This window comes from Aspergillus caelatus (assembly GCF_009193585.1).
Source record: "Aspergillus caelatus strain CBS 763.97 unplaced genomic scaffold BDV27scaffold_174, whole genome shotgun sequence".
In the NCBI taxonomy this organism is placed as follows: domain Eukaryota; kingdom Fungi; phylum Ascomycota; class Eurotiomycetes; order Eurotiales; family Aspergillaceae; genus Aspergillus; species Aspergillus caelatus.
In genome coordinates this window covers 17,868-43,535 of record NW_022475437.1, presented here as the reverse complement: position 1 = coordinate 43,535, position 25,668 = coordinate 17,868, and the positions used below count along the sequence as shown (strand labels likewise).

The 25,668-nt window shown below is 48.3% G+C and overlaps 12 protein-coding genes across 12 annotated transcripts; 6 read left to right on the top strand and 6 right to left on the bottom strand.

Annotated features, from left to right (window-relative positions):
- Positions 1–3,052: 3,052 nt before the first annotated feature.
- BDV27DRAFT_133068 (RNA-binding protein LSM5) lies at positions 3,053–3,789 on the bottom strand. Its single transcript, XM_032068006.1, has 6 exons — positions 3,670–3,789; positions 3,558–3,614; positions 3,470–3,508; positions 3,383–3,410; positions 3,236–3,299; positions 3,053–3,181 (listed from the first exon to the last, which is right to left on the bottom strand). The coding sequence occupies exons 1-6, from the start codon at positions 3,692–3,694 to the stop codon at positions 3,143–3,145; spliced, it is 252 nt and encodes an 83-aa protein (XP_031924511.1). The 5' UTR covers positions 3,695–3,789; the 3' UTR covers positions 3,053–3,142.
- A 631-nt stretch (positions 3,790–4,420) lies between these two features.
- BDV27DRAFT_160729 (3'-5' exonuclease) lies at positions 4,421–5,784 on the top strand (the record flags this gene model as incomplete). Its single annotated transcript, XM_032073088.1, has 2 exons — positions 4,421–5,513; positions 5,570–5,784. 2 exons carry the CDS (start codon positions 4,421–4,423, stop codon positions 5,782–5,784), a joined length of 1,308 nt encoding a protein of 435 aa, XP_031924510.1.
- Positions 5,785–5,930: 146 nt separating this feature from the next.
- On the bottom strand, positions 5,931–7,461 carry pex10 (ubiquitin-protein ligase peroxin 10). The gene has a single exon (XM_032068005.1). It carries the CDS (start codon positions 7,347–7,349, stop codon positions 6,228–6,230), a length of 1,122 nt encoding a protein of 373 aa, XP_031924509.1. The 5' UTR covers positions 7,350–7,461; the 3' UTR covers positions 5,931–6,227.
- A 435-nt stretch (positions 7,462–7,896) lies between these two features.
- On the top strand, positions 7,897–9,350 carry BDV27DRAFT_160727 (EXS domain-containing protein; the record flags this gene model as incomplete). Its single annotated transcript, XM_032073087.1, has 5 exons — positions 7,897–7,981; positions 8,045–8,094; positions 8,159–8,841; positions 8,903–9,216; positions 9,277–9,350. The coding sequence occupies 5 exons, from the start codon at positions 7,897–7,899 to the stop codon at positions 9,348–9,350; spliced, it is 1,206 nt and encodes a 401-aa protein (XP_031924508.1).
- A 296-nt stretch (positions 9,351–9,646) lies between these two features.
- Positions 9,647–11,513, bottom strand: BDV27DRAFT_133063 (uncharacterized protein). Its single transcript, XM_032068004.1, has one exon. The coding sequence runs from the start codon at positions 11,082–11,084 to the stop codon at positions 10,068–10,070; it is 1,017 nt and encodes a 338-aa protein (XP_031924507.1). The 5' UTR covers positions 11,085–11,513; the 3' UTR covers positions 9,647–10,067.
- A 182-nt stretch (positions 11,514–11,695) lies between these two features.
- Positions 11,696–13,103, bottom strand: BDV27DRAFT_133062 (Ac45/VOA1 transmembrane domain-containing protein). Its single transcript, XM_032068003.1, has 5 exons — positions 12,937–13,103; positions 12,566–12,864; positions 12,401–12,505; positions 12,112–12,348; positions 11,696–12,048 (listed from the first exon to the last, which is right to left on the bottom strand). Exons 1-5 carry the CDS (start codon positions 13,029–13,031, stop codon positions 11,909–11,911), a joined length of 876 nt encoding a protein of 291 aa, XP_031924506.1. The 5' UTR covers positions 13,032–13,103; the 3' UTR covers positions 11,696–11,908.
- Positions 13,104–13,256: 153 nt separating this feature from the next.
- BDV27DRAFT_28584 (rRNA-processing protein RRP17) lies at positions 13,257–14,286 on the top strand. The gene is made up of 2 exons (XM_032076225.1): positions 13,257–13,520; positions 13,580–14,286. The coding sequence occupies exons 1-2, from the start codon at positions 13,344–13,346 to the stop codon at positions 14,048–14,050; spliced, it is 648 nt and encodes a 215-aa protein (XP_031924505.1). The 5' UTR covers positions 13,257–13,343; the 3' UTR covers positions 14,051–14,286.
- Positions 14,287–14,340: 54 nt separating this feature from the next.
- Positions 14,341–15,101, bottom strand: BDV27DRAFT_160723 (tropomyosin; the record flags this gene model as incomplete). Its single annotated transcript, XM_032073086.1, has 3 exons — positions 14,341–14,503; positions 14,572–14,876; positions 15,084–15,101. 3 exons carry the CDS (start codon positions 15,099–15,101, stop codon positions 14,341–14,343), a joined length of 486 nt encoding a protein of 161 aa, XP_031924504.1.
- Positions 15,102–15,438: 337 nt separating this feature from the next.
- BDV27DRAFT_28573 (uncharacterized protein) lies at positions 15,439–17,254 on the top strand. The gene is made up of 3 exons (XM_032076224.1): positions 15,439–15,852; positions 15,909–16,145; positions 16,204–17,254. Exons 1-3 carry the CDS (start codon positions 15,600–15,602, stop codon positions 16,977–16,979), a joined length of 1,266 nt encoding a protein of 421 aa, XP_031924503.1. The 5' UTR covers positions 15,439–15,599; the 3' UTR covers positions 16,980–17,254.
- Positions 17,255–18,013: 759 nt separating this feature from the next.
- BDV27DRAFT_28557 (putative cyclopropane-fatty-acyl-phospholipid synthase) lies at positions 18,014–20,081 on the top strand. Its single transcript, XM_032076223.1, has 4 exons — positions 18,014–18,267; positions 18,364–18,850; positions 18,925–19,676; positions 19,748–20,081. The coding sequence occupies exons 1-4, from the start codon at positions 18,157–18,159 to the stop codon at positions 19,955–19,957; spliced, it is 1,560 nt and encodes a 519-aa protein (XP_031924502.1). The 5' UTR covers positions 18,014–18,156; the 3' UTR covers positions 19,958–20,081.
- Positions 20,082–20,432: 351 nt separating this feature from the next.
- On the bottom strand, positions 20,433–22,848 carry BDV27DRAFT_28554 (amine oxidase). Its single transcript, XM_032076222.1, has 4 exons — positions 22,408–22,848; positions 21,771–22,350; positions 20,806–21,714; positions 20,433–20,731 (listed from the first exon to the last, which is right to left on the bottom strand). The coding sequence occupies exons 1-4, from the start codon at positions 22,747–22,749 to the stop codon at positions 20,499–20,501; spliced, it is 2,064 nt and encodes a 687-aa protein (XP_031924501.1). The 5' UTR covers positions 22,750–22,848; the 3' UTR covers positions 20,433–20,498.
- Positions 22,849–23,970: 1,122 nt separating this feature from the next.
- BDV27DRAFT_147828 (fungal specific transcription factor domain-containing protein) lies at positions 23,971–25,541 on the top strand (the record flags this gene model as incomplete). The annotated part of the gene is made up of 3 exons (XM_032070817.1): positions 23,971–24,731; positions 24,783–24,986; positions 25,046–25,541. 3 exons carry the CDS (start codon positions 23,971–23,973, stop codon positions 25,539–25,541), a joined length of 1,461 nt encoding a protein of 486 aa, XP_031924500.1.
- Positions 25,542–25,668: the final 127 nt, after the last annotated feature.

The window sequence follows — 25,668 nt, the reverse complement described above, 5'->3', positions numbered from 1 at the left end:
TTCAGACTCAGCAGTGAAACGGTCAACGTCCGACTCGGACCATTGATCAGGATCTTAGTCGAGATTGCTAACCAAGATCATATTGGCGAGTACCTGCAGGCAAAAGAACAGTGAGTCCCCAAAGCGCCTTGGCGCCACTATCGGAGTCCTCGCGTTCATGTCGGTTGCGGTCTGAGTCCCTGACAAGGCCATTCAAATGATTCAATAGGTAATCAGAATAGCCGAAGACCGTGCTTTCAACCTTGGCATATCAGGCAACCTTCATCTCAGTTTACCGCGAGATTGGATTGTGCTCCTTGCAGTAATATCACTTCCGAGCTCTTTATTCAGAAAGGGGCTCCTCATTGATCCAAGAAAGCCTCGGCCCACACGCTCTTTCGTTGGGACCTGTGCCCACTCCCAAACCGGTAACACTAAATTATCTTTTGATTTATGACCTCGGTATCATCTGGACTTAAGAAAAAAGGCCTTCCGAAAACTTTTGACATGTTCATTTTGATGAATGGGCCACTTAGTTGAGTTCCGTTGGGGCGGCACCCAAAGTAAAACAAAGTTAATAAGTAAATAAATAAAGAAAGACAGAAAGAAAGAAAGAAAGAATAAAAAAGAAGAACAAGAAAAGAAAAGAATACGTACAAAAAATAGAAAAAAAAAGAGAAAGAGAAAATATCGCCGTCAAAGTTTTCGTTGCTAAAGCGTGAGATCAACCTTAATTCTTAATTCTTTGTATGTCGGGCGGCGCGCCTGAACCACACACGAGGAATAGGCCCGTGGAACTAAGAATATGAATCGAAGCCTTGACCTACAGAGATCAACCACATCTCGAGCAGGGGATACGGTAACATCGCGTTAAACCAGCAATGTCTTGATTGGTGCATGTTTCTTGGGCGAGCCAATCAAGACTTCAACTTACACCGATCGTAATACTAGACTCAGCAGTGGCGCTGACACCACCTTCGCAGTCCAAGGCGTCAATAACGTTTTCGTGGTCGCGAAGGAGTCAATGAATCAATGACTGAGCTGCGTACATAAAACGCCCAGAGAATCCTCGTATCAGACGTGGCAACAGATACCACCCTGAGTGATGGCAGACCTCGTGGCTCTCAATGCCAGCCAATGACAGCGCCACAGCAGCTCCGACGGTGGCATGGTCTCGAGGATTTGATTTATCGGACTCCGTTGGTGTTGAGAATCCTTCTGTGGCCAAAATACGACAGAGAGAAAAACGGGAGAAAGGTAAAAAATGCGATAATTATCATAAGAATTAATAATTAACAGCAATTCATCCGCACCGCGTGAGCTGACACAGCCCTTGGCTGGTATACATTCGGTCAAAGTATCTTTTTGATGGCCTGCGTCGTGTAATCCTGACGATCGTAGAAGAACCTGTGCCGCCCCGCCACACTTTAACCTGTGTATTATGCTTTTTCCTGGCAATGTACCATACTTGCCAATAATTCTGCTCTCCTCTATGTATCACGAAAGACCCCATAGCATCATATCATAATCTTTTCCCCCCGTGTTCTTTCCTAATCATCTCTATCATAATTAGTACAGTTGGAAGAAGGTAAGTTAAAGTTGTTCCCAAACCCACACCTTCCACGGCCATAACGCGGGGAAGCAATTCGTTACATAACAGTTTCCACTCTAGATCGTCAGCAGCAGCCAGCTTCCCCATGAATCTGGGGTAGCGAAGTAACCTTTCGGTATTTGCCTCTAAACAACAATGAAAAGTTTGGCTTCGAACAAAACCTGACGTCAAATCCAAATCCCCGACTCCAACCGGGCCGGTCCTGCAGATGCCAATGCGTCGTGGTGGGTCAAAAAGTTTCATTCGTGATATTCCTACACAGTACTACCAGATTTGAGCAATATCGGTTATTAAGGGATATTCCTGGAATAATCGTCCCTCCAAGTTCCAGAAGGTCAAGGCCTTTGATCGACTTCTGCCATATCGTTTTTTTTTTATAGAGTGGAGTGAGGGGGATGACGTCAGATATCGTTACACCAAATGCTTGCGACAGCCTGTCTATCTTAAGGTAACTTGTCGCTCAAAGGGCCCCGCTATATTAAGGATATCTACAGGTGTTCCTTGCGTAATACTTTGGAAGACACAAGACCATTTGCTTGACTCCTGGTTGCCCCGAACTAAGAAGTGGAAGCTTCCTGCCTCTATTATTTCCTCTCGTTATCCATCTACCCTGACCTTTGCCGCCCAAAGAACTACGGACCTCATACAGTTCTTTCAAACCCTGTTTGATATCCCCTCATGCCTTGCGCAGTGGATGATAGTCTCTTTCATTAGGCAGAGGCGGGGAATTATCGATAGCTCTCTGAGATATGGACAACAGCTATTCCCAACTTATAAGACCGCTTCCGGCTTAAGTTACAGACCATGCGTCCAGGTGCTCGGTTGCTGTTACTTATATAGACTCCATGTGTGATGGAGTATCCTGTAGTTGAGCTTCATTTTACTGCACCGGCACAATGTCAGGAACCCGTAGGATTACCCCTTTTTATAGCGGCGGAGCTCAGCTCCTCACTCACTATATGCATGAACTTGAACCGACCGACCAGGCAGCAGTCTATATTAGATATCGCTCACAAAGCAAAACGTTAGGATATATATAGTCGCCTTTTGCCTGTGCACTTTACCAGGTCATCAATCTTAGTCAAGGTAGAGTATCGATATAGGAATTAGTAGCCGGGTGCCCTTCTTAAAGCCGTGAACTACTGCATGCTCATAACATGACGAATCCACTTCAGTGAGATGTAATTATTACAATGATAATCTTCGATTATTGCCCATTCGTTGGGGTCCATGACCTGTGGCAAGCGTATTCACCACAGCAAGACATTCTAGACTCAATGCACAAATTCGAAATTTTATAGGTTCAAATCATGCGGATCACGCTCACATCTCTGCCATAAGAAAGCTATATTTAGTACGAGGAGAGATATTTGCACATAGTGGCACAATCGAATAACTATTCCAGATAGCACAAGAAGCAAGGCCGGAGTTTTAATGTAGTTTTTTTTTTTTTTTTTTTGCAATTACAGTAGAATCTATAAGATATCGTCGATCATCATTCACAAAATCTTTTTTTCGTCAAAGCAAGTAAAAAGCATTGGACATCAGAAACTAAGAGCTACCGACCGGTCCTTCACCACCAGGGATCAACTGCAATTACGTTAGCAAGGCGACAAAAAGAGGAAGAGGTCATATTTTCCGTACCATGCAGACGTTGTTTCCATTTAGCAAGATCTTAGGAAGCTTAACCTGAGCGCCAGAGTAATCGCTGTGTTGCTGTTAGCTCCTAATATGCGGAGCGTGACCAGAGGTAGGAGAGTCAGGAAAAGCTACGTTGCTAGCTGTACTCACAATTCAGTCACGTCTTCCAAAACCATGTCTAGACTAAGTTAGTATCCGGTTCTTTAAAATGCGATAAGAGGATAGAAAGTAACTTACTGACGTAGTCATCAAAACCGAGCAAAGTACCGGCGAATTCTGTAAGAGTGTCAGCACACCATTGTGTTTCATATGCAAACCAACTAACCTTTGTCATTCTTCATGATGACCCAAATTCTAGAACCGACACACTTGTCGATCAGCTCTATGAAAATTATTAGCGAGGAGCTTCACTAATACACAAATGGTTGGGTCATTACCGAGGGGAAGGAGTTGAGAAGCCATTGTGGGTAAAGTGAGTGATGAGCGGAGCTAAACCGAGGAAGTATGAGGTGTTGATTCTATATTTGATCTACTGGAGCTCTCCTCTGCAAGAAAGGTTTCGTCTGGCTTGATATAGAAATCGCACGCTGTTGGGCGGATCCTCGATCATTCCCATTCGGACAATCTTGGCGGGAGGGAACGCACGTTTATCCGACCCGATAGACTTACACCAATCAGATCTACGAACACTTCTTCAGGGACATAAAGGTTATTCTCAACTTAATCATACAATGGTTCATGGAGAATTTATTTACAATCTACCTGCTATCTCAATAGGCTATTATTAGGAGGCGCATTCAGTATGACTGCTTTGAGATATGCGGCCTCCTCGAATTTTACTAAGAGGGGTGAAACACCCTTTATGGCAGGCGACAAAGCATCAACAAGACTTTGTTGTGTACAATGATTCGCTCCATAGACTCGAGAAAGCCGCGTTGGTTCATGATTCCTTTCATCTGATCTCTTAGCTGACAGTTTCTCAGTCGGCGTGGCGTTTCGTATAAAAGCCCGGCTCTCACATCTTCTCGAGCCTCCATTGCTAATTCAAAACTTGTCCTTAAGATTGACACAGGCTATATCACGTCTACTAGCTACTCAACGTTGACACGCAGGCCGTGCCCTTTAAAGAATCAGGAAATTTTTGATGTCAAGACTGGTGGAAGCCGTGCCTTGTCCACGACCACGGCCATGTTTCGAACAACACTTGCTCATGTTACTAGCCTGGTCAAAACCGGCTTCAAGAGCCAGGTCAGAAACCGTCGTATAATCGATGTCGCTGATGCAAATAAGGGGCAGCTACGAGATATCCCTCGCAAATCTTTTACACATAGCCTCGTGCAGTGTGAAAGTCTGAAGGGACTGGAACGACCCAAGCTCTCGACTGTAAGCTGTAATAGCCAGCGATACCCAAATCACTCTAAGCGTCCCGCATTATGTGCGAAAGCGCAGTGCCCCATATCAAGCTTCAGTACCAGTCAACGTACACGTCCCCGGGTGGAGGGTGCCTCTGGAAGGCGACAACATCCATCCATTCACTTAAACACCAAAAGGCCATGTACCTCTAGTTCTACAGCTCAGTCGACAACCGAGCATATCCAAGATTCGGAAAAAATTTCCCACATCGTCAAAGCCAAACCAGCAACCCCAGCCCTGGACTCGCGCCCTCAGCTACCCAAAGACAACCCAACTCCAAAGTTTGCTCCCGACTCAGGAGCGCACAAGTTCTGGAGTCACCGACTGTACAGATCGCCAGATGGAAAGGAGATCCTTGTACATTACTGTAAAACCCTAGAAAGCGCCGAAACAATATCGAAGATGTTCTCGGACGAATCCATTCTTGGACTCGACATAGAATGGAAAGCCAACGCCTCCGCGGCGGATGGCATACTAAAGAATGTATCGCTAATTCAGCTTGCGAGTTCGAGGCGAATCGCACTCTTCCACATCGCTATGTTTAGACCAGCGAGGGGTGCGAAAGACCTCGTACCCCCTACTCTGAAACGCATCCTGGAGTCTCCGGGTATAACAAAGGCTGGCGTATCGATCAAAGCAGACTGCACGCGATTGCGCAAGTACCTTGGGATTGATACGCGCGCCATCTTTGAACTGAGCCATTTGTACAAGTTGGTCAAGTACAGCCAGTCTAACCCAGAGCTAATTAATAAGAGGACTGTCAATTTGAGCGCCCAGGTTGAAGAACACTTTGGGATTCCTCTGGCGAAAGATGTTGAGGTTCGATGTAGTGATTGGGCGTCTGCGCTAGACTATTCGCAAGTTCACTGTAAGTTATACCTTTCCCCGAACATATAGGATTGTCTAACAAGGATTGGATTGTAGATGCTGCGGCTGATCCATTCGCATGCGTGTGTCTGTTCAATACTATGAATGAGAAACGGATGGCTCTAGATCCAGTGCCTCCTTTGCCAGCACATGCTGAGTTGAATTTACCAATTCAGATAGTCCATGAGACCCCTTTGAATACTGAGCCTGAGGAAGTTGAGGTTATCGAGCCGATAGATAATCTACTAGTGGGGACTAAGGAACGTTCCTGAATCTGGCCTCTTTGTTGAGTTCAATAGTTTGAATAACAAATAAAACCATGACCAGGGCTCGGGAAGTTCTAAATCATGTCTTGAATACAATGCATAGATAGCGTGTTCATGAGAAGCGTTGTATATTTGGCAATATTCCTTTGACTTTATTATCATCACATTCTCACCCTCTGGTCATATCATGACAGGGGCTATTATGCCAAGTCTGCAAAAGCCATGCCAAGAATTGTGGAATCAATATATCTGAAATGAACCATTGTGGGTCTTCGTATGCTCCTTATTACAGGTCACTTGAGAAAGGGGGTATATTTCTCTAAAGACCGGAAACGACAACATAAAAAAAGTAACTAGGCGTTAAGCAGGACTATATGTGGACCAGATACCAAACGCTGATTTATGCACGACCATACCCTATAGTATCTACAGAGAACACATGGCTCGAACTAACCTCTCAGAGGCAGTACTTTAGATAGCAGGACATCTTGTCGACAAAGAGGACATTCGGGCTTTTCGCGTACCCAGTCTCGCACGCATGTCCAGCAGAATACATGTCCGCATGTAGTGACACTAGGGTCTTTGAAGGGTTCTAAGCAAAGTGTGCACCTGCTTTGTTGCCCTGAGGGAATCCAAGGGATTGCGCTGGAGTCGTCTGAGAGATCATACCGGGCATCAGCGGCAGAAAGAAGCGGTAGTGTTGGCGGGTTTTCAATAGAGTGGATCAAGGTATCATCCTGGCCCGTAGAATGGGTCGCCTCTGTCTCAATGTCTTCTTGCTGCAAACTGAGCCCCACTTTCTTGACGTGCAGCACGCTCTGTACCGCGATCTGCAAGACAAGCAACACTCCTAGCACTTCATACCCAACCCGCTGCTCGTTTTCCTCAAGTTTCTTTGTGAATACATATCGCAGGCCCCAAAGGCGTTTCGACAGATGGTAGTACGCGCCGGTGAAGTAGAAGGTCGCGATGCTCACGGCGTAGATAGGGCTCAATGACGTGATGGAATCAAGGTGTTCCAGAATATACTTCTGAATTCGTAATTTCGTGAAAAAGGATGGTGCCTTTGAGGTGTCTTTCCTGCTAGGCTTCGTCCCCTCCCTGGCTTGTTGGGCCTTAAGCTGTTGCCGCGCGATGCTCCACTCAAGCTTCGCCCGTAGTCGCTGGCGGAAAGCTGGTAAGATCCTCTGAAGGATCCACGGCACAATGATACTGCTCACGATATATCCCGCCCGCCTGATAAGAGAAGGGAGCTGGAGTGTGTCATCTTCCAATTGGACAAGATCGCAGTATTCCTCCCCCAACGTGCGGTTGCCGATAAGAGTAGTCAGGGAAAAGTATAGGATCTCGGTCAGGTTCTTGATGGTTTCGGAGTAGGTATGAGCAAATCGGGCTCCTCGGAGTGAGCGGATGATGTTCTGAGCTTGCTGTACTAGATTTGAGGTAAGGAATACGTCTTTTTCATGGGACCGAATGATATCCGGGGACGTCGCGAATGGGTAGAAATGCGCCGAGGGACTGGACGCCGATGCGGAAGTTGCAGGAGACAAAGAGAAGTCTTCGTCCGCCATTGTCACTGTACGTATAGTGCGATTGAGGTAATGTGAAGTGTTAGTACAAAGTCAGGTTGACCGAAGAAAGCTCGCTCTACCGTCTTATCATTGTTAACTGACGTGGTTATCATTTCCCCGGAGAATGAGCCTCCGCAGCGGCGATACAGTATACCTCGGCAGTCCACACGTGAGGTGTCGCTTCACGTGACCCAATGCCACCTGGAAACCTAGAGCCAAATTTGGAAGTCTCGACCTGTAAGGAGTTAGACCCGAAACAGACAAGTGTGCCTCCTCCTAATCCGAACAGCCGCGCGGAACCGCCTGGACTCTCTGAAAGCGTCCCTGAGCGTCTTCATTTTCCGTCTAATAATTATGAGTGTGTAAATTTTGGTTTTCAAACTCACCCCTAGTCATTCTTTATTTGGTTCAACTTCTTTTTTTCGCCTCTGCTCTTCTCTTTATATCCCCCTATTGTGGTCTTCCTCTTTAATTTTGACCTTCTTGTCCGTTATCTCCCCTATCTTCTCCGTGCTGGCGCTGTAGTCCCGCGCCGCTTCAATGGAATATGGGTCCTGATCAACATGCTCAATTGGATCGCTTCAGTCTCTTTCTTCCTTTTCCCTATCGTGTGGCCGTGATTTTGGTTGCTGGTAAGCCGAGAGATGCAAGCGCTTTTATGTTATGTTTTCGACGATGTTGATTTCAATGTACAGGCTTCTGGGGTTGGGGGGTCAATCTCCAATATCTTCTCAAGAAGAACGTTGTAGGTTAACCCCTCTATTCAATTTGGTATCTTCCCTGAATAAGATCTGACCGTTCTCGATTAGGATGTCCCCGCGCTCATCCGATATCCTGCCCGTCAATCTTCGTCCCAGCGACCCCACCACATCTCGACATACCATCTAGCTACTCTCTTGACAACCCCGCTGCTGCTCTCACTACTTATATTCTGGGCCGCTACCCATGGCTCTACTGAGAGGGTCGAGTCTCTGGATTTTATTCCACAGTCATACCTCATTATCTTCTTCATAATCCTCCTTCTCCCTTTCAACCGTCTCGCGCGCTCTGGCAGACATCGCTTGTTCGTCACTCTGAAGCGGATTAGCATTGGTGGATTAGCAGAAGCCCAAGATGGGAAATTTGGAGACATCCTACTTGCCGATGCGTTGACTAGCTATGCTAAAGTACTAGCGGACTTGGTTGTTACTTTCTGCATGTTCTTTACCTCGGGTGTTTCCAGCACATCCAAGCCGGATCGCAAGTGCGGACACGATTGGGTGATCCCCCTGGTCGTTGCTCTTCCGAGTATTATCCGATTTCGGCAGTGTCTGATTGAATATGTGCGTGTACGTCGAGCTGGTTTTAAACTGGAAAACCAGGGCGGCCAGCACCTAGCCAACGCCCTGAAATACGCCACAGCGCTTCCCGTCATCTACCTTACTTCCAAGTTGAGGAATTATAACCCTTTGGAGAGCTACGGATACAGCGAGATGAGTCTGTCACGACTATTGTATGTTGTTTGTATCTGATATAAGTTTGAGAGGGGTAGAGGTTGGCTAATGACATTCTAGATACATGTTTACCTTTGTCAACTCCTCTTACTCTTTCTACTGGGACGTCACCAAAGACTGGGACCTGACCCTCCTAACTTCGTCGCGCCGTGACGCGCATCATCCTTACGGATTACGCCGGCACCGCCATTTTGCTGATCGGCAATACTATCTTGCAATTCTTGTAGATCTGATTATTCGGTTTTCATGGTTGTCCAGGTTTATGCCAGGGTTTGTCTGGCTTTGCGAGACGGAGGTGGGCATTTGGTTGCTCATGTCCCTTGAAGTCGCACGTCGGTGGATGTGGATTTTCTTTCGTGTGGAGACCGAATCTGGTGAGTCGCATTTCGCCTATCTGAAAGCACTAAGAATGTATGCTAATTTGGTATCTACAGTCAGGAACAGCCGTGGACCGGCCCCTGATGATATTCTTCTTGGTGAATTCAACGGCAAATTGGATGCGGACTGAACCGCGGCCGTACTTCAAAGCTGTTGAACACCGCCCTTTTTATAAATGACATGACTTGGTATATCCACGGATGTAGGACTTATTATTGTGATTATGTATGTATTCCACTTTAGTTGTTGTTATTCTCTGCTATGCCCTTCGAGCGTCTGGCCCATCATTCGGTCCGTTTCTTGGACCACCCATATCACATCCTCGACCAAGCGAAAGACTTTCAAGTGATCATCTGTATGAAATTCGGCAAGCATTGCGAGATATGGTTGTGCACAGTACATAGTGGCAAGTCTTTTTTTTTTTTTTTTTTTTCGTTTTTACTTTCTGCATGCAACTGCGCTACGGACATGTGGGTAATAAACATTTGCAATATCGATAGGCAGACCCAAATGATGAAGTGCAACTCAGAAACAAAGTAAAAATTCAACAAATTCCACAACCAAAGTTTCATGGATAATGGTCTAGTTGACCTCCAGTGAACTCCATCGCCTAGATTCACCGCTGCAAAAGCCAAAATATAAAAGGAAAACTATCCAGAAAGGTGCGTAGTCCTGAACGCTGAAGACGGTTGCTCATGACATGAGAGATGTACATACACTATATAACAAGATTATGTAAATGATATTTGCCATCGAATGTAAAAAAGGGAAAAGTACGAATAGAACAGGGACAGTGAAAGTGAAATTCAGCTACAGCATCCGGTTTTTGAATGGGACGTCACCAAACCTATTGTCTATTATTGGGAGGGTGGTTCTCGAAGAGATCTTCCAGGTAAGCACTTGGGGTCCTTCCTTGCGTAGGAGATGCAAGATTAACAGAGCTATTGGACGCCACGTGTGAATACCTTGAAGTGTTAAACTGAGGTTCATAGACACCACTGGGAGCATGGGTAGGTGTGCCAGGTGGGCTGGGTCCCGATTTTGTCCTCGTGTACCCCTGTGCCTGCGGGCCCATGGCCGGAAGATCAGGCGCGGAGAACTGCATACTCTGGTGGCTCCCGCTACCAGTCGCAGCACTCCCAGCAGCATAATACCCCGCCGGGAGATAGCTTGAACCTCTGTTTCCGCCACTGTGCATTCCAGCCGTGGGAGAGAAGAACAACCCGCTGTTAGATCTTGGGCCTTTCGAGGAGCGGTGGTTAGTGCGGTGCCCGCCACCCATTTTTTCCAAGGAGACGGCTGGTGCTGGGCCGCCGTGCGAGCGATGCGCTGATCTCTTTCTCCTGTGGCGAAGGAGTCCTTTTGCCTCAGAGGATTGCATTATGGCTGCTTTGCGGACGGATCGGTTTACAGACCATGCGACCATGCCGCGCCAGGCGAGGAGTGCGACGCCCAAGAAGCCTAGGACTGCGCCGACGGCGATGAAGACGGTCCCTTCCGGAGTATCTGATGTTTGCATGTATGGTGCATCGGCGAGTGGGGGGACCGTTACCACAGGGTAATCGTTCGTTGAGGTAGAGGTTGTACTGGAGTCTGTAGATTTTGAGGACTCGGTTGTTGTTGTGGTTGCTGATTTGTCTGTTGTGGATCTTTCCGTGGTCCTTGATGTCGTGGTAGTGTCGTCTTTTGTCGTAGCTGTAGTAGTCTCCTTCGTTGTTAAGTCGGTTGTCGGCGCAGGGTCACCCCCAGTAGTCTCCTGTGCCAAGGATATTTGCGCCATCATCAGAACGGCGATGATGAGTAAAAGCCATGTAAAAGAGGGTTGGCGGCGGGCCTTGCGAAGGCCCGCGGGTCGAAGATTCATTGCGAAGACAGTCTAGCGAGTGAACGAGCGATATCGATGTCAATTGTCTCAGTCGGGAATGAGTTGTGGGCCAGAACGATTGCGCCCGGTATGTCGCGCTGACGATCTGAGCAGATATATAGATTCTGAGACGATGAAGAGCTACCAGGCTCTGTGGTCAGAGATATGTTTGGATGCAATGGCGGCTGTGTGTCGCAAGTTGTGGGACGTGGATCTCTATCGGATAGTCTCCACCAAAACACAGGATCGACAGCAACCAGATCTACTCCGGGGGTACAACGATTGTATAAAATAGCCAGAATGGCCAAGTGAAAGACAAACACTGTTGGCCAGTGCAGCAAGGTTTATAGCAAATTACGAAGCGAGAGGTGAGGGCAAATTATCAGTGGGTTTACCCCCCCCGGGGAGATCAGCGACAGGAGACCCGAGACCACGACCGTTGCCCCGTCACGGGCCTTGTACGTTCTGCCTTAGGCTCTGGTCTTGCGGAGAAGTCAAATTCACGTGATGCCCTATATATAGGTCTCCTGTCTCAACAAAAGCCTCGCGCTAGTCTCACACATATATGGCATAGTTAATGATCTAAGTGACGAGAGAAGTAAAGCAGGTCTTATTGGGGCCTGCATGAGCGCACGTCAGACATTTTTTGAAAATCCGTAACTAACATTCAGACCCATAAACACGTATGGAATATACAACATAGCATACACGATAAAACCTTGATGGTCTAAAGCAGTTGATGACCGACTTTCAACCGATTTGTCATGTCGAACTAAAGAATAAAAACTGATTCCAGGACCTCTATCCGCGACACCAACCACTAATCACTGCTGCTTCTTCTGCACGCTGGCGGACGTGTCTTTTTCAAAAGCAGCGTAAGGAACTTCCAGGCTGGCAAGGGCGCTAAAACCGACATACAAAATCATAATGAAGACAAAAGTTGCCATAAGTCCCATGAAGAGGCCTGTTAACGTTAGTTCCCGTCACTCAAGATGTTTAAGAGGGGCAGTGTATGTCAAGGTCGTACCAGGTGTGAAGTATTGATACTCTTGGAAGAGTGACTTGTTAGATGCAGGCTCCGAACGACGACTATGCGCCGCAAAGTCCCGCTTCAAGTCCATGTGGACGGGATCTTGGTAGGGATCAGTTTCGGATTGATAGATACCCGAGTCGGACTCTCCAAATTCCCTCGGTGAAGTTACATAGAGAATGGTGTACTTCTTCGACGAAGGGATCCGTTCGATAATATCAGAAAGTAGGCCGTCTGCAGCACAATTAGAAGGTTCGCTCGTTGCATTCTTCGATTGTTCACACACCATTGTCAGAAAGCTGCTGGGCCCTCTCCTTCCCCAGAGGGAGCACAGGGAAATCAATAAAAAGGACTCGGGGGTCGGTGCCAAAGTCAGATGGATAAGAGCCAGCTAAATTACCTAGTTAGCCAGATTTCAACGTATCCGCGACTTTGTCTTCACAGAACTTACAGGCACCATCGATAACAGTAGTTTGCGCCCCACATTCTTTCTCGATAATGCTTTGAATCTGCTTCGCTTCGAGCACACCAACAACTTCGTTGACTGTCGCAGTCGACCGGATAGTCTTATCCTTTCCCGTCATCTTCGCGCCCAGGCGGGGTGCAGACTTGCGAGTCGAGAAGTCGGTGCTATGAACACCGGGCTGGGAAGCAATGACATAGTAGTCGGAGGGACACGAGCTAAGCTTCGAGGAGAGGTCATCTAACAAGGAAGGGGCGGTTTTGAGTTGGGATGAAGTAGAGAGAATCCTAAAGGTGCTTGTTAGCTAGTTCTTTGAGGAGCTACCCGCGATAACTCGAATGACTGCCGCCATAACATACTCAGACGTCGATGCGAGGAAGAAGGGCGAGGTGTCACGAAAGGCATTAGCCGTTGCTGCTCCCAGAGCAAGCAGCGAGAAGCTGCTCAAATGCATAGTGGTGGATAGGATTTAGCTTCAGACAAGCACAGGCTGTCCGAACGGTGAAAGGGTCCCCGGAGGTATGATGGTTGGAGACAGGCTGGAGGATTGGCCGAACGGGGCTCGGAGGCGGTCGACCCAAATCACCGGCAAGGCTTAGCTTCACTTTGATCATCGTGCATGCACGCTTTTTTTCTTTTCTTTTTTTTTTTTTTTAAAAGCCCTTTTATATCGAAACCAAATCACTGAATAAATGCATTATTAACGCAATTATTTCTTTTCATACTCTCCACAGTATAACAATACTTCATTTTTCTACATATAATCATGGGACCACAAGCAAAACGGCGAAAGACGAGCAAAGTCGAAGAAATCACCTTCGATCATTCTGCCCGCCATGAATTCCTCACAGGCTTTCGCAAGCGAAAGCAACAACGAATTAAGCATGCGCAGGAGGTTGCAGAGCAGAAGGCTCGAGAGATGAAGAGAGAAGAACGGAAACGAGTTCGTCATTCCTTGATAGTTTATCTCAGTAGAAATTCGTTTATTAACCGCGAACATAGATTCGGGAGGAACGAGAAGCAGAGTTCCAAAACGCTCTCGAGGAGCATCAGAAACAACTAAAGAGACTGAGGCAAGAAGAAAATGGGGCAAGTTCAGGCTCAGATTCAGAAAGCGACGGCGAAGATAATGAGTGGGAAGGGTTTGAAGAGCCACCTGCAGTGGACTACGAAGCGGAATACATTGATGAAGACAAGTATACCACGGTAACAGTAGAAGAGATGGATGCTTCTAGGGAGGGCTTGCTACGATCACAGGAGCATAGTTCGGACGAAGAGCAAGAAGGTGAAGAGAAACTGACATCCGAAGCGAATTCCAAGCCGAAGCCGGTAGAAAAGACCAAGAAGGCATCAGACAAACCGAAAAAGAAGAAAAAGAAGTTCCGGTACGAAAGCAAGGCGGAACGCCAGCTCACTCGCAAGAAAGAACGCCTTTCAAACAGCAGGAAAGCGCAGGCAAGAAGAGAACGGTAGTTGGAGGTTAATCTCCACACAAATTCATGCATCTTCGAGTCAGTCGACGTTTCAATACCCCTGAGGAGACTTTCATTCTTTATGGTCTATGTTACTGTGGGCAAGTGGGTATAGGCAGAGGGCAAGTGGATGACAAAATGATGAGACAGAGATGCTACTGGATTCGGCTCCTGATGGCAAATGCTAAATAAAGTAATCTGCAACACGCAGGGAACAAAAAAGTTATTATGTTAGAAGAAAGGTTGAGCCGAGGTTTTCCCAGAATATTGCATCTGCAGGCAACCCTAGCCTTAGACATTGCTTATAGAAACCTCCAACTCGTGGAGATCCTTCTGCAACTCGGCGTACTTCTTCGCCATTTCCTCATACTTGCTTTCCCACTCATCACGAGACGACTCGAGGGCCTGCACTTTGCGCTCGTAGTGGCCGGCTTTAACATCGGTTTGGCGGAGCCTATTGAACACCAGCGAAATTAGTAATTGTTCGCCGACGATAAAAAGGGGTTCCAAGGAAAATCATACTTCTCAACTGTCTCCCGGGTATTCTTGTCAGCATTCTCGAGCTCCTCTTCCAAGAGCTGCAAGCGTCTCTGAAGGGTTTCGTTCTGAGTGTCGTGCTGAGCGCTCTGGTTGGCAGCATCCTTAGCCTCCTTGAGAGCGGTTTCCAACTTCTCCACCTCACCCTCAAGAAGCTGGTTGCGGTGGTTGAGGGATGTGATCTCCTGTTCCTTCGCCAGGTTCTCCTGTTCCAGCGTCTTGACCTTGCTCTTCAACTCCTCGGTCTTCTCCTGAGCCTCCTCAGCCTCCAGGCGGAGGGCGTTCATTCTCTAGACGCTGCCCGTCAGCCCCTTTTCCCATCTTCGCTTTTAATTATTTCGGTGAATGCGAGTCAAGATGGCATCCCTTTAATCGCCGCCACACAGTATACCGTGATGCATGATGAGGGAAGGTCACGTAAGGAGATAGGGTGATGCATGTGCATTTTCGGGAGCTTAAAAAGCTACCCCGCCAACAGGGAGGGAAAGGAAACTCACCTCCTTGATCTTGTCCATATTGACGATGAAAGAAGGTTAAAATTGTTTGTACGGGGGAAAAGTCAAATATGTATTCGAGAAGAAGAATTTATACGAGTAGCAAGTTATAGAGGCTTTCGCTCAGCGAGAAACCCGATAGAATCAATAACGTGTTTAAATGTTGGGAGTTGGTTTTGGGAGAAGAAGGAGGTGGAGTGACTGCCTCCTGGCGGTCAGCCCTGGTCAGTTTGATTCTAACCCCTTTTAGCCAGTAGTAAGGGCGGTGTCTGGCTGTGGCGGCCAACCCACGGATTGGCTGCCGACCGGTCCCAAGGATCGACCGCCTGTCTCCACGGGCAACCACCACAAAACACTCTGCTAGGTAAGGTGCGTCGGGCGTCTAGATTCGGACAGACAACTCATATCTTCACGACCTCGCCAATTCTTGCGATTTCAGACGACCCTCGGATTCGATCCCGACAACGCATACCTATATTCTCAGGTGTGCATGATCAGTGATATCTCATATCCGCCACTATGCTGGCCCTCCGCGACCAAGAGAACCTGGTGCACGCTCATCAGACTGTTGCCGCGTCCAAACCTCTGAACCAAGGTGTCAAACAACTACAGCCCAAAACCCCGGGAGCCCGCGCACCGAAGACACCATTTAAAGTCCCATTGAACGATGAAAATGATCCGCTGGCGTTTGGAAAGAAAACGGTGAAGGGAGCTGGTAAACAGAATGGAGCTGCGAAACCATCTGTTAAAGATGCTTTTGTTACACCAATGGGTATGCTTGGAGGGGTAGCATGGCGTGTCTTGCGCAGAGACTGACAGTTGCGATAGCAGAGACCCGTCAACGCGCGCCGTTGGGCATGAAAACAACCAATGCAAAAGCTCGTGGGTTACAGACCCCTGGGCCTCCCGCTGGGACTTTGAAGCCAGAGAAGACAGGCAAAAGAGCCTCCACGCAGCGGGTGAAAAAGTTTGCTCCTCTGGTGGAGCAAAGCAAGGCCGAGGTACAGGATAAGCCAACTGAAGACGATGTTCCCGATATTGAATACATGCCCCCGAAGCCGAAAGGTATGTTTCCAATGAGTCGTGGGCATACTAGAAGGCCATGGTATTTAACAATGCGTAGAGCTGCCGGATATTCCTGATGAAATTACATACGATACTACATTCCCTCAGTTTCAACCGAAGAACTTGGCGTTGGGGTTAGAAACAGTTTATGGACATTCTGAAATCGGTCCCGATGGTCTGACCAAGAGGGAGCGCAAGCTTCAAGAGGATTCTATCGCATACGACAAAATGATGGATGACATGATCTTACAACAAGTTGAGAGCATCGGTTTCGAAGAGCCCAGTGACAGCGAGCAGAATGAGGCTTGTGTGGAGGAAGCAGCGCCGCGTCGCTATGAAACGCGTCGTACCCGCGCCATGAGCTCCCGGGAGAAGCATACCAGCAACATCCCAACCGTTCGCGCTCGTGACGCAGCCACTGCCCTTTCTGGTACCGAACGCACTCTCCGACCTAGGCCTGTTTCAATCCCAAAGCCAAAGCCGAGAGTTGCGTCATCCTTATTTTCGTCAAGAAAGCCCAGGACGCCGACTAACCCCTCATGCATACACCATACCGCGGCCATGGCCAACTCTAAAACAACAGTAGGGTACACCAAGGGCCGGGACGTGTCGTCTAAGCTACATGGCAAAACGCCCAGCACTACGAAAGGGCAAACAATTCCTCAGGGGATTTTCTCTGCCGACACTTACGTGCGACCTTCCGGGACCCCTCCTCTCGAAACTGATATGGTGCCTCTTGCACATGACGCGGATCACCTGACGGCCAATCTTGAGGAAGTGCTCCCGGTGTATGAAGAAGATGAGGAGAGCTTGAATTTCCAGCTGACGCTGTGAACGGAGGTTAATGAGCACGGTTCCATATCCCGGAGTCAAGGGTTAGCTTTCTATGGTGTTTGTTTCTTTAATGGGAGTATGATATAACTCTGTTTTTCTTAGCTTTGACGGTTGGAGTGGCGGAACGGTACAATATTGCATGAGACAAGGACTTCCAGGGAGGGGGCGTTTTATTTGAAGTATCACGGGTTTATCGTCAGCCGGATTAGAACTGATGTATGAATTTTCAAAGTGCGAGTGCTAGTCAATAGTCGAAAGTATTTTTCTATTTTTTTTTTTTTTTTCCCATACAATTAAATTGGGTGGTTACCTATCTTTTTTATTGATACTCTGGCCAGAGTACAAAGTGCTTTGTCAAGGTAAATTTAGGTCATGTTTCAGGGACCCTCCCGCAAGTCTGGGTCCAGCTTTAGTTCCAAAGTTGCACTGTCCATCGGGACCCGAAAGGGCCTCGGGAATGGTTGATTCGGACGATTGTGATTGGGGATACCCTCTGAAGCTCTGCGGCCAGACCTCAACTATTGGACCAGTAATATCCACCAGGTACGGGACCAGTACGTATGCATGGTGTACATCTTCCCTCAATTTCATAATCGAAACGGCTCTCTCAGAGCCACAAATCTCTATCCCCATTAATCAATGATCCTGCGTCTTTCTCGCAGGTAAACATCTCACTAAGTAAACAGGATTCCTTACTATATTCGATGGCTTCACCGCTCCTGCAGTGAGGGTCGTTCCACTAAACTCAATCGGGTCCCTGGGACAATTTAAGCTGTCTCTGTTATCCCAGGGAGTATCACGGAGGACACATAAACAAACCTGTGCAATTTCCACTCACTCACTCATACCCATGAGTCTGATGTAAATGTAAAAATGTAGAAGTCGAATATATTGAGGTCACAACAATCAAGAAACTGAGAAATATTAGAACCCAATCCAAGGACAAATTCTGGGTCCCTTGGTGGTGGATTCAATCAATTGATCGTCCACTTTCCTTTCCTCGGCGCCCACCGCAAATACAAGCAAGGCAAACTAACCAAACGGAAACTAAAGCACCCTCCGGCCGCCTCAACTCAGCATCTTCTGACACCCTCCCTCATCTTTTCTCTTTCCTTCCTCATCCTCCCTCCCTCGCCCCCCCCATTTCTCCCCTCTCCTCCGCTTCAGTCAATTCGTCATGGCTGAGACGAAGATCCATCCTCAGTCCCCTGAGGAGTTCGAGTTCATTGAAACTCCCCCTGCCTCCTGCACTACTCCCGCTGAGCCCTGTGGTGTGAGGACAACGTCGGTAAGTTCGGACCCTGGATAGAAAACCCATGGCTTGTTATGCTTCAATTGCGAGCGCCAATTGTGTACAGCTCGCGCTAATAGTTTATCTACACAGTATCCGGCCATCAAAAATGCCCCCGTCCCAGCGGATTCTCCGGGCAGTGATAGCTTCTCCAACATCCTCCTGTTCTCTTTGCTTCTGCTCATCCCATGGTATCTGGCCCGTCAGGTCGGTGGTGGTTTCTACACCACCATCTTCTTCGCAATCTTCACCACTATCCCTATTTTGATGGCTTTCTGGTCCATCGCTTCGTCCATCTCCCCCCGCAAGACCGAAAAGGCCAAGTATGCTGGCCGCCCCGTCGAACACTACCTGCACTTCCACAGCGAGCATGACCGTGCTGCCTACCGCGGAAAGAGCAAGATCCCCATGGAGGTCTTCTACGAGAAGTACTTCAATGGTGAGGTGGACTTCAAGGGTGACGCCCTTGAGTGCCTCGAGTTCCGCCACGATTGGGCCAACTTCCGCTTCACCATGGGTCTTTTCAAGCACTTCCTCTTCGGTTTCATCCCCGAGTTGCTGATGCACACCCGTTCCCAAGGTATGTTGTTGTCATCACAAACTCAGAAAAATCACGCGCGCGCAATTGCCTTTCTAACCTGTGAAATTTTACAGATGAGGAGCAGGTTCGTGATCACTATGACCGTGGTGATGATTTCTATGCTTGGTTCTTGGGCCCACGCATGATCTACACCTCTGGAGTTATCAGCGATCCTGATCGGGAGGAGACCTTGGAGGAACTGCAGGACAACAAGCTGGCTGTGGTTTGTGAGAAGATTGGCCTGAAATCCGGAGACACCGTCCTTGATCTTGGTTGTGGCTGGGGTACTCTGGCCAAGTATGCTTCCGTTCATTATGGCGCCCAAGTTACTGGTATCACTCTTGGCCGTAACCAGACTGCCTGGGGTAACAATGGTCTCCGTAAGGCCGGCATTGAGGACTCCCAGAGCCGTATTATGTGCTTGGACTACCGTGACGCTCCTCGCGTTGAAGGCGGCTACAAGAAGATCACTTGCCTGGAGATGGCTGAGCACGTCGGTGTGCGCCACTTCACTACTTTCTTGTCTCAGGTTTATGACATGCTGGACGACGACGGTGTTTTCTTCCTCCAGATTGCTGGTCTCCGTAAGTCCTGGCAGTACGAGGATCTTATCTGGGGTCTCTTCATGAACAAGTATATCTTCCCCGGTGCCGACGCTAGCACCCCTCTTGGATTTGTTGTCGACCGTCTGGAGGCCGCTGGCTTTGAGATCAAGGCTGTTGACACTATTGGTGTTCACTATTCTGCTACTCTCTGGCGCTGGTACCGTAACTGGATGGGCAACCGTGAGAAGGTTGAGGCCAAGTATGGCAAGAGATGGTTCAGAGTAAGTTCCCCCCACCTTCGTGCTAATGCACTACTACGGCGAAGTAGAGACAACTAACATCCGTCTGTTAGATCTGGGAATACTTCCTTGCTTCTTCGACCATTACCTCTCGTCAGGGTGGTGCCACCTGCTGGCAGCTCACCCTTGTCAAGAACATCAACTCCACCCACCGTATCGAGGGTATCAACACTCAGTACGGCCTTAAGGGTGCCCGTCAGGCTGCTATCGACTCTGTCGGTCACGGCGCCGTGCCCAGCGCCCACGTCACTCCCAAGGCATAAGTTTGACGCTGGCATGTGAATACTGGTCAACGGTTGTGGTTTACACTTACTTCCCTGCCCGGTGTATGCATGGACGAACTATGTCTTTCGAGCCTATTGGATCCAATGACATGATTCATGGAGCAACGGAGGAAATACCTTTGAAAGGGTTAGTGAAAAATGTGTTTTTAGTCCCACTACGGGAAGAAAAGAGTTAAGGAAACATTTCCCCAGGAAGGGAAAGAAGAGACGTATGTTTTCATTGATAGCTGTTATGTATGTTTATAGCCATCTTGATTTGTATACCTTCGGCCCCACGTGGGGCAAGCAGGTTGTAAATCACAGGAGACATGTATTAATGAGAATAGAAATGATGCGTATACGGGCTGATTCCTTGTGTCTATACGGAGTACTGCTACACTGGTAATCTGTATCTTTTATGTGTGCTCAAACAAAAGTGAGGAATACATTTTATATATCACAGTTCATCCATGTCATAATGCTTAAACTATATACAAAAGGAGGTCGCATTTACGCCAACAGTACCCGCCAAACATCTCACTTAGTCAACACGCTTGTAGAGTTTCGCCTTACTGCCTCCAACACCAGAGCAGCATGCCGCAGCCGGCGCCGGCTCGGGGTGAAGAGTCGATTTATTGAACGCCTGAGACGAAGGAGGTACATCCAGAGCCGGGTTCTTTGTAAAGAAGCCATCCGGTCGAAGCATAACGCTAATACGCTCCATAGGCATGACAGGGAAATCCTCAATGCGAGGGTTATGAGTGAGACCGAAAGCTAAGAAATTAACGTTAGTTTCCTTTTCACCTTGCTATCATTGTCTTAGTGGTTGGAAAGAAGGAAGGACTTACTGTGCCAAAGGACCACGTCCTCATTCTCAGTATCGTCGTTTCTCTGGATCCAGGTCTCGACACCCTCGGCCTTCTTGCTCTGGTTCGTGAACTCGCCTGCGGCGAATAGTTCGTTGTCCTGATACTTGGTGACCCAGATCGGCTTGCTGGCGAATTCGGCCCGCTGATGTCCCACCGCGTGCTTCGGGAGCAGGAGCATCTGGCTAGGCGCTGCCATGAGTTTGTATGAGACGGGCTTGTAGGTGATGGGGTTGATGACGTTGTCGTTACGGATTTTGAAGACGCGGTGACGGTTAACGTCTGTGTTTGCGGAGCTGGACTTGCTGATCACGGTCTGTTCCGTGGTGTAGCCGACCAGGTAGGGGTTATTCTCGTCCTCGGGGAGCGGCACGCTATCTTCGTAGTAGATGGTATTTTTGAAGCCGTCGATTGCAGGGTCGATACGGAGGGAGAACATGTGTTGGTGGTAGGGGGCCATGACGCCAGGGCCGACGTTGGTACCCCAGGGGACGGTCTCGCCGTTTAGGTTGTCGAAGGGGACGGTGGACAGGATGCCTGTTGCGCGAACCTCAAGCTCGACGTTTCCGGCCTGGTCGAAGATATAGGCAAAAATGTATTCGTAGTTTGCGACAGTGCAGATCATCTGGAGGACGAGCTGGCGGTTGCGCTTGACGGTCGCTGCGTTTGAGCGGTAGTTTGTGTGCTTGTATTGTAGGCCGTTGTCTTGTTCGTGCATGCAGATTATGTTCTTCAACAGGATGGGGTTACCCTTCGAGTCGGATCTGTAGCCGTCGAAATATTTGATATGGCCTAGACAGTCGCAGCCCAGAGAGAGTTGGTTGGCATTAAGCCCAAAGCCGACGTCGCCGACATCGAAGGCTTGCTTGCGGTGGTAGGGGGCTCGAGGATCTAGAGGGGATCTATTAGATAATGGTGTGTTTTGAGAGGGATATGGTGATGCTTACCTCCGTAAGGCACGGTCATTTCCGAGACGTTCAGGCGGTAGAAGACGTTGCGCTTGTCGTATGTGATATTATGGAGAACAAGACCCTCCCGGCAATTGAATCCGACCCTGAAGCGCCATTTCTGCCAGTAAACGGAGTTACCATCAACGGAGAAGGAAGCACCCTCAGGCTGCTGAACAATGTATGGCTTGAGATCTGTCCGGAGTGGTTCATCTAGAAGTTCCGGGGCATACTGAACGCCTTTGACGGGTACCCACGGCTGAGTCTCGACTGTCTGATGATCTGCGCCACCGGGGAGATAATCCATACGGACCAATTCCTTTGTACGGGCATCAAAGACAGGAGAGAACTTGCAAGGTAGAGAGTAATGGTTGTTCTCGGGATGGTCCACCTCTACAATATACATGAAGCATTGGAAGAGTCGCCTTTTCTCGTTGGGGTCGTCAGTTCCGTACATCCATGGGTCATTGCAGACTGTCATGCCAGGCGGAAGCTTGAGCTTCTCAATTTCTGCCAGTACTGCTGGGTGTTGCATGCAGTGCTCTTCGATACCGGCAATTTCATCAACATCCATTGGTGGCTGTTGCTATTGTTAGCAAAGACTGGCTGGGGAAAATCGTCATGAAGATAAACACACCTGCACTCCCTCTGGGAACTCTTTTGCGTAGATGAGAGACTTGGTATCAGCATTCATCAAGGCCTTGATGCAGACGCCGGTGTCAAGACGGTTGAAGTAGGAATACAAAAGACGTGCTGGTCTAGGTGGAAGAGGCTTTCCTAGCCGTTCTGCCTCGATATAGGGAAGGACATCTTGCTTAATGGGCTCATGAATATCAATGCGGTTGTAACGCAGTGGAACACCAGGAAATGATGCCTCTAAGATGCGAACAGCGAGTCTAATCTCTTCCGGTCGTACGGGGTCAAACGGGTGAAGCTTCCCCAAAGTTGTCGATGTTGTCTCTTGAGATGTGAATGACATGATGTGAAGGGGTTACGGGTAAGGGTATATGTATATATGTCTGTGTGAGGAGAAGTGCGAGTAATGGTCAAGGATAGACAACGAGTGTCTTAGGGGGGGGGGGGGGGGATGTTGAAGAGGTTTGAAGTGAAGGATGAAGTAGCATTGATAGGAGGAGCGAGAGAAGCTCTTTATATAAGTCAGTGGCATTGGGAGTTGGCCACCATATAGGCGGTTCAGGGTAACTATAGATAGTGGTCGAGGAAGCCATATCAAGAAGCGTTTCCACATGGCGCATGGACATGCCATATTAGGTAAGGTCGCTGTCAACTTGTGGGGATGCTCTAATCGGCTCCAGGGCTGCCTCGAGCATACCCCGGAAATACATACATCTACTTATCTAATCCTACACAGTATGATTACTTAAAGATCTACAGTGTCTGTACTAGCAGATTCGTACTAAGGATACCTATCGCCTGCTCTAGACGCAAGAAGTGGACGGTGTGAGTGTATACAAAACCGTGCTGAAACTTACCGAACGTATTAAATCCCCACTGATCTTGAAGAGGTGATAATCCTATTGGAGCAAGGAAGATCTACATTTGGATCGTGGCGGTATGTAATACGTAGTATGGAAATGCGGGTAACTTCAGGAAATTCTTACATAACCACCCTCGATAACAGGCGTATCTCCTTCCCCTTCAGGACTAGTCTTTGAGTTTCCTCCCCCCGTGACCCGCGGGCTATTACTTTTACAGCGGCGGAAATCGTTCTGATTGCTCACATTATCTTTCTTTAAAGGGTCTTGGAAGTATTAGCATTGTACTTGCTTAAGGCAAGCTACTCTTCTGATAAAACGAGGGGCGACATCGGGGTTTGGAGACTCAAGTTACAACCTGCACTCCCCGCGCTTATCAGTGATAACCAGCGCAACGTGCCTCATGCCGATAAGACTGTTACGCAATGCTATACACATTCCCCGACTATGAATCAACTTGATACAGCAGCCAGTGTCTCTGGAAGAAGCCCCGTTCAGGGCACAACGAGAAAACGTGCCAGAAGAGAGGGCTCGAAATGGACTCGATCTGGCTGTTTGACTTGCAAGAAACGTCGCAAGCGGTGCGATGAAGCTAAACCTAGGTAATTCTCCCCGGTGCTTCAATGAACGTAATGGCGCTGACCATTTGACGTAGCTGTCGTAGTTGTGTTAGGCTTGGGCTAACCTGTGAAGGCTATGGCTCAATGTGGGCAGAGCCACTCAAACCATCCGCAGAGATCTTTCAGCAGGTTGTGCCACCAAAGCGACGACGAGTTAGCCCATCGCCTTCCCTATCTGCCAGCTCCCCAACGGCACCAGCAGAACAACTCTCGCCCAATTCAACTGTGTTCTCAGGCTATACTACTGTTCCATCAACTCCGTCAGATTACGGCGCAACTGAGATATGCATCCCACGAGATGAAGATAATGACTCTCATGGAAACGACGATTTAGCGCTTAGTGTTACTCACTCTGAGAACTGTACTATTCTTGTACCCAAACAATGCGGCTCTCTCAGCCATCTATCGAATCTCGAAATGCACTATCTCCAGTACCATATGGAGCAGGGTTCTCGGCTCCTAGCTAATCTGGAAAGTGATGAGAATCCTCTACGCTCCTTAATCATTCCCTATGCGTTATCGTCACCACTCTTGATGAAGGCGCTATGTGCCGTGTCTGCAATGCACTTGGCAAATCGCTCTTGCGGTAATTTGAGTGCGCAGACTGCAGCAGCTAATTATTACGTGCGCACAATGAGTGGCCTCCGCTCGGCTCTTTCAAAGTCTCCTGTTGAAGGGTTCCCCACAGACTCAATTTTAGCAGTAGCGCTTCTCTGCAAGTACGAAATTGTACGGGGTAGTGTAAAGCAATGGGCAGTGCACCTGAGTGCATTGGAGAAACTAGTCGTTTCTCGCGGCGGATTTTCCACGTTCGATCAAGACACAGCTGAGTTTCTATGGGGACTGTATGTAGCCCTCCCAATTACTTACGACGCACACCTAATCAAAACTCATAGATTCATGTATGCGCACAACGTGGCGAGGGTCACTAACCGTAAACAAATCACGAACTACATCCCCGGCGAAGAAGCTTTAAGCCTCAGAAAACTCGACATATACATCGGATACACAGAAGACATCATCAGACTCTGCCCCCGAATTGCCGACCTACCCTTACTTAGTCACGATCCCGTTGCTCTAGGATTGGAAATCCACACAATGTATGGTATCCCGAGTACCAAAACCGAATAAGAAGGATCAAATAATTAACACTCAACAGAGACTCATCACTCCGAAACTGGACACACACCTCAACCCCATACATAATCCCCAAAGGAGCCACAGACGCAAGCCTTGTCCGCCTGCGCATGGTAGCAGAGTGTTTCCGCGATGCAGCGTACATTTACCTCCATTCGACCCTAGAACGAATGAGCCAGGGCACCGTGGCTCGAAATTTACCATCATTGTGGTCTTCCTTCGTCTCCCGGACAAAACAAGTCGCTTTACGCCGTTGTCTGGACAGAATCCAGTCTTTACCTCTGGATGAAAACTGCGAGTATTCGGCCCTTACGTTTCCGCTTTTCATCGCGGGCTGTGAGAGCGAGAGCCCTACGGCAAGGGAGCTGGTTACTCAGTCGTTGAGCAAATTAGAACGTAATTTTGGGATCGGGAATACGAGGCGGGCTAAGGAATTATTGAATATACTCTGGAATGGGGAAAAGATGCATTGGTTGGATGTATTGGAGCAATTGAAGTGGGACTTGATTCTTGCGTGAGGTTTGTTCAGCCAAAAGGTCATTTGATGTAATATTAGCATGGAGTTACAGGACATTTTGTATAGTTGGTATACTGAGTGGACATTTGGGTCTATGGGCAGATTAAGTATTTGTTATGACTGGAACA

Bases quoted from the DNA above. Each gene is read 5' to 3' on its own strand.
- BDV27DRAFT_133068 (XM_032068006.1), bottom strand. From the start codon at position 3,694: ATGGCTTCTCAACTCCTTCCCCTCG. The intron at 3,509-3,557 runs GTTAGTTGGTTT...ACACTCTTACAG, and splicing joins CATCATGAAGAATGACAAAG to AATTCGCCGGTACTTTGCTC. The intron at 3,411-3,469 runs GTAAGTTACTTT...AACTTAGTCTAG, and splicing joins CGGTTTTGATGACTACGTCA to ACATGGTTTTGGAAGACGTG.
- pex10 (XM_032068005.1), bottom strand. From the start codon at position 7,349: ATGGCGGACGAAGACTTCTCTTTGTCTCCTGCAACTTCCGCATCGGCG.
- BDV27DRAFT_133063 (XM_032068004.1), bottom strand. From the start codon at position 11,084: ATGAATCTTCGACCCGCGGGCCTTCGCAAGGCCCGCCGCCAACCCTCT.
- BDV27DRAFT_133062 (XM_032068003.1), bottom strand. From the start codon at position 13,031: ATGCATTTGAGCAGCTTCTCGCTGCTTGCTCTGGGAGCAGCAACGGCT. The intron at 12,865-12,936 runs GTATGTTATGGC...AAGCACCTTTAG, and splicing joins TTCCTCGCATCGACGTCTGA to GATTCTCTCTACTTCATCCC. The intron at 12,349-12,400 runs GTGTGTGAACAA...ATTGTGCTGCAG, and splicing joins CCAGCAGCTTTCTGACAATG to ACGGCCTACTTTCTGATATT.
- BDV27DRAFT_28584 (XM_032076225.1), top strand. From the start codon at position 13,344: ATGGGACCACAAGCAAAACGGCGAAAGACGAGCAAAGTCGAAGAAATC. The intron at 13,521-13,579 runs GTTCGTCATTCC...CCGCGAACATAG, and splicing joins AGAGAGAAGAACGGAAACGA to ATTCGGGAGGAACGAGAAGC.
- BDV27DRAFT_28573 (XM_032076224.1), top strand. From the start codon at position 15,600: ATGCTGGCCCTCCGCGACCAAGAGAACCTGGTGCACGCTCATCAGACT. The intron at 15,853-15,908 runs GTATGCTTGGAG...CAGTTGCGATAG, and splicing joins TGCTTTTGTTACACCAATGG to CAGAGACCCGTCAACGCGCG. The intron at 16,146-16,203 runs GTATGTTTCCAA...AACAATGCGTAG, and splicing joins CATGCCCCCGAAGCCGAAAG to AGCTGCCGGATATTCCTGAT.
- BDV27DRAFT_28557 (XM_032076223.1), top strand. From the start codon at position 18,157: ATGGCTGAGACGAAGATCCATCCTCAGTCCCCTGAGGAGTTCGAGTTC. The intron at 18,268-18,363 runs GTAAGTTCGGAC...TTATCTACACAG, and splicing joins GTGGTGTGAGGACAACGTCG to TATCCGGCCATCAAAAATGC. The intron at 19,677-19,747 runs GTAAGTTCCCCC...TCCGTCTGTTAG, and splicing joins ATGGCAAGAGATGGTTCAGA to ATCTGGGAATACTTCCTTGC.
- BDV27DRAFT_28554 (XM_032076222.1), bottom strand. From the start codon at position 22,749: ATGTCATTCACATCTCAAGAGACAACATCGACAACTTTGGGGAAGCTT. The intron at 22,351-22,407 runs GTGTGTTTATCT...CAATAGCAACAG, and splicing joins AGTTCCCAGAGGGAGTGCAG to CCACCAATGGATGTTGATGA. The intron at 20,732-20,805 runs GTAAGTCCTTCC...TTAATTTCTTAG, and splicing joins GGACGTGGTCCTTTGGCACA to CTTTCGGTCTCACTCATAAC.